The following is an 8,919-nucleotide window of genomic DNA, read 5'->3' as shown; positions in this document are numbered from 1 at the left end:
GCTAATAACCTGTAAATTGTGTGCTCGTGTGAATAAGAGTTATGTGGTTAGTTGCATAGTAATAATAATAGCAATAAAAGTAAAATGCAAGATTTTTTTTAAATGGTTCGGCAAGAAAACCAAAGATAAGCTTATGGTATTATGAATCTTATATAGTATTATGAATCTTATATAGCGAGCTTGAGACTTTCGTTGCATGCAAATGTATTTCTTTAACTTTGTTTCAGCTCATTTTGAGTTAATATTGGAAAATTTAAAAAGTCTATTCAACCCATCCCCCTCCAAAAAAAAAAAAATTCTAGACTTTTTAGCTTGCTCGGGACCAACAAGTGGTATCAAAACAATTATTCGATTAAAATGAGTGGTATCAGAGCAATTGTTTGATTAGGTGACTTTTTGTTGCTTTTTACAAATTCACAAAAGTGGCGTTTGTTTTGCCTTGCTTTGGGCTTGATTCTATTGCTATTGGCTCCAACGGTCAATAGTTGGATTTCCATCTATTATAGCAGTTCAATGATGATTGGAGTTTGTCTTGTTATTATAATCATCATCTTCTAGGTACTTTTATTTTCTGCTTCCACATGTGTTTGATTTGGATCATTCTTCTCAGATTTTCACCATCTTAGTTTGTCTTTCGCAATTGTTTACAAATGTCATATAAATAGACTATTTAGTGCATCTATCTTATATCTTCTCTTTTATTAGCTTTCAATGATTTGGTAATGTGGCTCATTATCATTATTGCTTCAATGTCCAGGGAATGAAATTACTACCAACTGGCAAAAAAAAAAATGTGTTCTAACTATATATGGATCAGTGGTTAGTCCATCTTTACTTTATAAGATTTATTTTTTGGATTTTCAGATTTTATAATTCAAGTGATCACCAGTCACTAACAGTATATTTTATCTGCATTGTAATGCAGCTTGGAGCAAGATTATATTTGCTACATCACTTCTCAATGATGGTCAATTTCGTTCTTTTAAATTTTGGATTTGATGAAGAGTTAGTAACCATGTAAGTGTTTTATCTGCAAGATTAATGTTACATTTAATTTATTGGATGGTGTTATCGATTTACTTGTCTTACTTAATTCTTAATAACATGAGAACCTTGCAGGTTTTTGTATTTCTTCTAGTTTGAATTATCTTTGCCGGAGCTGGTATGAGATATTGGCTTGTGATGAAGTATGTTATTTCAAATAATGGAGGTGTGAATGCTGGGGTGGCTCAATTTGTAAAATGGGACATTAATGTTATTGAAATCACTTTTATCTTTCAAGTATTAAGAAATTTTAGTTTTTTTTTTTAATCCAAAAGATCAGCGAGATGAATGATATTGTTTCCAATGACTATCTTATATAAAGTTCTTGACTGATCAATAGGTTATTAGTTATGATTTTAATTGGTCCTTAACAAATTAAAAAGTCTATTCAACCCCCCTTCTAGACTTTTTAGCTTGCTCGGACCAACAAGTGGTATCAGAGCAGTTGCTCGATTCAACGTGTGGGACAGGCCACTACCAATGACAGCTAAAAAGAAGCGCTTAAGGAACAGCGAAAACTGCAGACCCACATGTTGACGATGATATCTCCTGGAGTTGATAGTGGGTTACATTGTTGTTGTCATTTAGAGAGACAAGAAATGTGTTAGATCCGAGAATGAAAAGTCGATTTTTCCCTTCATATAATTATTTCTGTTTTTTATAATACTATTTTTGTCGATTTAGGGTTCATTATTTAAATCTGTTCTACCAAAAAGTTTAATTTCCAGAAATCTCCAAATATAAGTACAGTTAGGGTTAAATCTGAAACCCTATAATTAAAATTATATGGTTTATTTCGTATGTTTATCTAAGCCCTCTCTTGTGTCCTATTATTGATAAGCCTTTTAGTTTTACCTTTCTCAGATTTTGAAATAAGAAAAAGAGTAGAGTAGTGTATAATTTTTGCCTAGGTTGGAAAACCACTTATGAATAGAACATAGAAAAAATGCTACATGTACTCTCATTTTGTAGTCCTACACACAAAACTTATGTAAATACTTGTATTGAGACCCACATGAAAAAAATAACTTATCACAATACACACTGAATAATGTAGAGTTCCAAAAACTAATTAATAAAAATATTTAGTTAGTGAAATGTTAAAACGATGTAGTGTTTATTGAGCAGGAAAATGCCATAATTTGATTGGCCAATGCATGGCTTTATTATATAGAAGGATTGTATGTTTATTTTCAGAAAAAATGAACCAAACAGAAGAAAATAAATTTTTTTTTTAACATTCAGCTAAACACCAAAAAAATTAAAATGTTTTTCAAAAAATGAGCCTTCTGAAATTCATTTTCGAGAAAATATTTTTCATGTTTCCAAATATACCCTAAATGTATGACACAGTAAGTGAGGAGGAAAGATGAAATTTGCTCTTATTTTAATCTCATCCCATCCTCCTAGAAACACTCCCAATAATTATACCACGAAATAGGATTAACATTGCAGTGTGTACCCTGGTGCATGTGTATAAAACATTTTTGTGTTTTGTGTCTTAAGAGTATGAATTTTGTAGTTGAAACAAATTAGTAATTGTGTATTTATGTTATGAATTTTTATATTTTGTATTATGAAATTCTATATCTATGAACACAAATTATATATCTAAATTAAATTTAAAAAATAAATTATAAAATTTTGTATCGTAGGAATATAAATTTTGTATCTCATTATTTTAATTCAAAATTGATTATAATGTTATATGCACTCTTATCTATGATATAAATTGCCAACCACTTTAACCTCGGCCTTTTTCCAAACGGGTCCAAAATGACTTTTGTCCCCAACAGTCAAACCCGCACTAACTGTAAAAAACACAAAATGATGTTTGCTCAATCTCTCGGCAATATATCGCGAGAAAAAGGGCATCGGTGGGGGCCAGCCTCCGGTCCACGACCAGCCACCACTCCCACCAGGCCACCAGTGGACAGAAGGGCGTTTAGGGGTAGGGGTAGGGGTAGAGGGGGTAGGGGAGTGTCTGTTTTCTGGAATAATAATTGCAGAGAAAGAAAGCTTCATTTATGTTTTCCATAAACGCAAATCCAATAATATTTACAGCGGATCAATTATAGGAGAAGGCAAAGAAGCTTCTTTTTAGATTTGCTTCCACTCCCACTCTACAAATTTCTTTAAGGTACTGCTCACTCACTTCTTCTTCTTTCTCATAAATATTCAATTTTTAGTTCTGGAATCACCAAAAACTCAAAAAAGAGTCTACTGGATACGTGGTCTTGTATATATGTATATGTATGTATTAATTAAAGTGGGTGCTTTAGTATGCAAGGGCTGAGCTGAAATCTAATCTTGATTTTGATTGGATGTAGAGGTTTTGATTTTTTTTAAGGGTTAATGGGTTGAAAGCCAAGTTGGGTTAGCTCGGATTTGTGCTTTTGCTATGTATTTGGTGTTTTCTTGTAACAACTCAGTGGCACTAATGAAGTTTGAATCTTTGAGAGGAAATCTTGCAATTAAGTACTTAGTTATTGTCTATGCTAGTTCTTTATAAATGGGAAACTTGTCAAATGAACTTACTGCTTTCCCTCACAAAAAGCTATATTCATGGTGATTTCTGGATTTGCCTTTTGGTCCAGTAGAGAAATGGGATGTCTTGAGTCTAACAGTTCACTGATGTCTGTGTATTGGCTTAGCACATAGCATTTCAAAAAGGAAAAGTCTTTCTTAATGTGATGTAAAAAGGAGTTAAAGCCTTTAAGATTAATACACCTGAAGAAATTTTATAAGCCTTTCAAATGATTCTTGGTGGTTTAGAAAGTTCATCTTCAAGAATTTAATCATCATTGCATATTGGTAGCTAACCAATGTATTATGGCTTGTTTGTAACCTCTTCTAGTTTCTTAAACAAATGAATCAATAGTTGATTTCAATAAATTCACCTAACGAGACAAGTTTAATTAAACAGCAAAATATAAAGAAGTCACAAACTATGGTTAATTACAACAAATACTCAAAATTACCTACAGAAATGTCGAAAAGTGGTTAGCCTTAGTTGCCTCCATATGTGCCACACTGCCACTGCCTACCATGTGTTTGAGAGACAGAAAGAGATATGAGACGATAGAATTTGGAAAGTAAGCACATAAATAAATAAATATGCAGTGGCAATATATATGCCGGCTAGTACTATTTTGCAAATGGGAATTTGGTTGATAGACATTAGCATAGCTAATCTTCTTGTCCTTTACCCATGTGGAATGCATATCAATTTACTGAATCTGCCCTTTTTCTTGAGTGGCAACATGCCATCTTAATCATATTAATTAATTTGACTGATTACTTATCTTTTGTGACAACTTAATTCATACCTAATCTCATTGTCCCTTTTACCCACATGTGGAATGCATGGCAATGAATTGTTAATCTTCCTTTTTTCTTGGGCGGTACATTGCCATCTTGTTCATTTTCATTCATTTTTCTAATTTCTTATATTTTTTGACAAATTTCCCATGCATCATTGGTATACTTTGCAGTTAGTGTTCATTCATGCACTTCGGAAGATGGTGTCCTATGTTGCTTCAATAACCGGAAATTAGTAAAGCATCAAAAGCAGCTTCTTAAGAAATGGAGTTGTTCTATGCAGCACTAATTTTGACATGTTTTTTCTCTTTAGTGTCACCTGATGGCCAAGGTATCATGCTATTTTGATCTCTTTTCTTTTTCTTTTTTTTTTGGGTGGTCGGTTTAAGAAGTTGGTTCAAAATGTCTGTCCTGATTAGCCCAAAGAAAACAACAAACTCTACTTGTAGTGCACTAGTGCTTTTTACACTATTGGTTCCCTTTATTTTAGGAGATGCACTGTATGCATTGAAGGGGTCACTAAATGCATCAAGTGGTCAGCTCCCAGATTGGAATGAGAATCAAGTTAATCCGTGCACTTGGTCAAAAATTACATGTGATGATAGTTACAATGTCATCATGGTGTAAGTGACGTGTTGATACTATACTTCTTTCATTTATGTTCATAAACATGTTAACTTAATATAATCTCTTTCATCTTAAAATGTTTGCAGGTCATTGTCTAATATGGGATTTTCAGGCACTTTATCTCCAAAAATAGGAGCTTTGAGGACACTTACTACACTGTATGTGCTTGGAACAAAAAAGTGTTTAATTGCTAAGCAATGTGATTTGGTTACTTGTGCATTTTATTTACCTCAAGTCCTCGTACTATTTATGTCATTACTGTCACTACGTAGAAATTTGTTTATGGCATTTCCAATCTTGTTGATCAGTTAATCTTATGACAATCTTAATTCTTACTTTCCTTTGAGAGTTAATACCATCTGAGGTCCTCTGAGTATAGTGGTTTTGTCACGTTTAGTCCTAAACTTTCAAATTGACCACCCGTGGTCCTTCGAATTTCAAATTGTTACCATCCGTGGTCCAAGTTAACCACACATGGTTCTTCAACTATCAAATTTTAACCACCCATGGTCCTTCTTGGAAGGACCATGACTGGTTAAATTTTGGAAGTTGAAGGACCATGGGTGGTTAACTTGGACCACGGATGGTAACAATTTTAAAATCGAAGGACCACATGTGGTCAATTTAAAAGTTTAGCACTAAACGTGGCAAAATCACTATACTCGAAGGACCTCGATCATATGGCATTAACTCTTCCTTTGAGTACCAGTTTCCTATCAAGTGGTTTATACTTTATAGATCGGTAGATCACATCTATTTATTATGTAGTTCTCTGCAAGGAAATGGCATTACTGGTAAGATTCCCGAAGAAGTTGGAAATTTGACAAACTTGACAATGTTGGACCTGGACAATAACCAATTATCTGGAGAAATACCACCTTCCCTTGGCAATCTCAAGAAGCTCCAGTTCTTGTAAGCAATATTATACATCTTTTAAGCTTTACATGCATTAATGGTATTTCTTGTATGGACACTTAACCGTGTTCCAAAAAGCAGGTTCTTGAGTCAGAACAATCTCACTGGGACAATCCCCCAATCTCTTTCAAGCCTCCCAAGTTTAACTAACCTGTGAGTTATTTATCTTGTTTGACAGTTAATAACAATGAGAATCATTTGTTGTAATGGAGAATTCTGGAGTTACTTATGAACCTGTAATGGGCAATTGTTTACTTGGCTTTCTTGAGATGGTCTTTGCAGGCAGCTCGATTCAAACGGTCTTACTGGACAAATACCTGAGCGTTTATTTGAAGTCCCCAAATACAAGTACGCCATTATAATCATTTTTTGGGATAGTTAAATAATTAAAATCTGCTTGTCAACATGAATTTAGCCTCTTCTTTTCGTGTCCTTAATGTTCATATTGAAAAATTGATTCTTTGTTCTAGTTTTACAGGTAACCATTTGAACTGTGGCTTCAATTCCAGCCATCGATGTGAATCTGACAATGGAGGTAATTATGATTATAATGCATTTATATTTCCAGATAAGGAGCTTTATGTCCATAATATACATTACATTACTTGTAAATCTATATATTTCTCATGTTAAAGCAAGCTTCAGCATATAGAAGGAAAACGTTCATCCATATGCACAGTGTCTGTCCTTTCTGTGATGATGTTGCTTTATCTTGGCAGGTGCTTCAAGTAAATCAAAGACTGGAATGGTTGCTGGTATTGTTGTTGGATTTTCGGGTTTTGTTCTTATTGTAGGTTTACTGCTATTTTTCTTCAGAGGCCGACATAAAGGCTACAGGCGTGAGGTCTTTGTAGATGTTGCAGGTTTGTGTCAATTCTGTCTTGTTCATTGAATTAGGAGGGGCATAGCATTATGGCTTTTATAGCCGTATCTTTTTATTCTTGATTTGAAAAATCGATATTAGTATTAGAATAAAATACTTATGTTTTTTAATATCTAGAAGCAATGCCAACGCCATATATATATATATATATATATATATATATATATATATATATATATATATATATATATATATATATATATATATATATATATATATAGGGTCAGGTTCCCGTGCGGCCACTCACCATTAGGTATGCATAAATGCACCACAAAGTGTTCGGAAATGCACCATTAGGTGTGATGCGGTGTGGTGCATTTCCGAGCACTGTGTGGTACATTCTTGCACCTAGTAGTGAATCCGCACGGGAATCACTATCCGCATTTGAACCAGTATTTATATATATATATATATATATATATATATATATATATATCTTAATGTTGATTTGGCCTATGCATCAATTTGTAAACATTTCCCTCAAACTTTAATAAAATATCCTTCATTTTTCTTGATGGTTTCTGGGTTTGAATGTTCAGGAGAAGTTGACCGGAGAATTGAATTTGGTCAATTAAAAAGATTTTTATGGACAGAATTGCAAATTGCTACAGACAACTTCAGTGAAAAGAATGTACTTGGACAGGGAGGTTTTGGGAAGGTTTACAAAGGTGTGCTCCCTGATAATACAAAGATTGCTGTTAAACGGTTAACGGACTATGAGAGTCCCGGTGGAGATGCTGCTTTCCACCGTGAAGTTGAGATGATAAGTGTGGCTGTTCACAGGAATCTCTTACGGCTTATTGGCTTTTGTACCACTCCCACAGAGCGCCTTCTGGTATACCCCTTTATGCAGAATTTAAGTGTTGCCTATCGTTTACGAGGTAAGAAACCGATGGTTATTCATGAAGTAAATGGGAAAAAATATATTTCATTTGATCTGATAAGCTGTGGATACAATTTCAGAACTTAAACCCGGGGAGGCTGTTCTGGATTGGCCTACAAGAAAGCGAGTGGCATTGGGTACTGCACGTGGACTTGAGTACTTGCATGAGCATTGTAATCCAAAAATTATTCACCGGGATGTTAAGGCTGCGAACGTATTATTAGATGAAGATTTCGAAGCTGTTGTTGGGGATTTTGGGTTGGCGAAGTTGGTAGATGTTAGAAAGACGAATGTTACGACTCAAGTACGTGGTACAATGGGCCATATAGCTCCTGAGTATTTGTCTACCGGGAAATCATCAGAAAGGACCGATGTTTTTGGCTATGGAATCATGCTTCTAGAGCTCGTAACTGGTCAACGTGCAATAGACTTCTCTCGCCTTGAAGAAGAAGACGATGTGTTATTGCTCGATCATGTAAGTTGGCAATGTTATTCACCTTTCCGTTCGTTTCTCATTGCAAGACTAAAGAATTGTCTTTTTACCCAAACCAAACATACTTGCCTACTTTCAGAAATGAACTTAGAGTTTTTTTTTAGTACTATTGACTCTGTTACAATGTAGTATCTGTTCATAGCTACATGAACTTGGAGTTTAATTCGTATAACCAGTGTTATCTGGTCTTCTAGTAACAGTTGATGAAATACATGCATTTTCCATCTCAAAGGTGAAGAAACTGCAAAGAGAGAAGAGGCTACATGCTATTGTAGACCGCAACCTAAACAAGAACTACAACATCGTAGAAGTAGAGATGATGATTCAGGTCGCGCTACTGTGCACCCAGGCATCACCTGAAGAACGTCCCGCAATGTCAGTGGTAGTAAGAATGTTAGAAGGGGAGGGACTTGCGGAGAGGTGGGAAGAGTGGCAACACGTCGAAGTAACCCGTAGGCAAGAATATGAGAGGCTGCAGAGACGATTCGATTGGGGTGAAGACTCGATATATAATCAGGATGCCATCGAGTTATCCGGTGGAAGATGACATTGGGAGAAAACTCCAAGCAAGTGTACAATTCCTTGTATTAGTTTTGCCTGATTTGTTATTATAGTGTATGTATTTTCAACTTTCAATTAAATAGTGTGTAATTGTTTCTTACCTTCTTCTTCACTCATGTTAATCTCATTGTACTAATTCACTTGATTGTATATTTTTTTTTACACAAGAAATTGGAAATATTTGGTACTTTA

The 8,919-nt window shown here is 34.6% G+C and overlaps 1 protein-coding gene and 1 long non-coding RNA gene across 3 annotated transcripts; both read left to right on the top strand.

Moving 5' to 3' along the window:
- The first annotated feature begins 473 nt into the window (after positions 1–473).
- Positions 474–1,015, top strand: LOC109172519. The gene is made up of 3 exons (XR_002052756.1): positions 474–558; positions 758–819; positions 926–1,015. It is a non-coding gene; the product is annotated as an uncharacterized LOC109172519 (long non-coding RNA).
- A 1,985-nt stretch (positions 1,016–3,000) lies between these two features.
- Positions 3,001–8,919, top strand: LOC109172748 (probable LRR receptor-like serine/threonine-protein kinase At5g10290). Of its 2 annotated transcripts, none has more exons than XM_019321994.1 (12): positions 3,001–3,184; positions 4,539–4,696; positions 4,856–4,988; positions 5,079–5,150; positions 5,761–5,904; positions 5,989–6,060; positions 6,190–6,255; positions 6,378–6,442; positions 6,627–6,770; positions 7,330–7,671; positions 7,754–8,148; positions 8,399–8,919. In XM_019321994.1, the coding sequence occupies exons 2-12, from the start codon at positions 4,630–4,632 to the stop codon at positions 8,711–8,713; spliced, it is 1,815 nt and encodes a 604-aa protein (XP_019177539.1). In that variant the 5' UTR covers positions 3,001–3,184; positions 4,539–4,629; the 3' UTR covers positions 8,714–8,919. The 2 variants fall into 2 exon arrangements, with proteins under 2 accessions (XP_019177539.1, XP_019177540.1); XM_019321995.1 differs by having other exon boundaries at positions 8,367–8,459.

The sequence above is a fragment of the Ipomoea nil genome, unplaced genomic scaffold, assembly GCF_001879475.1.
Source record: "Ipomoea nil cultivar Tokyo-kokei standard unplaced genomic scaffold, Asagao_1.1 scaffold0418, whole genome shotgun sequence".
NCBI classification, from domain to species: Eukaryota; Viridiplantae; Streptophyta; class Magnoliopsida; order Solanales; family Convolvulaceae; genus Ipomoea; species Ipomoea nil.
The sequence above is the reverse complement of the archived record's forward strand: the minus strand, read 5'-3'. Positions and strand labels throughout refer to the sequence as shown.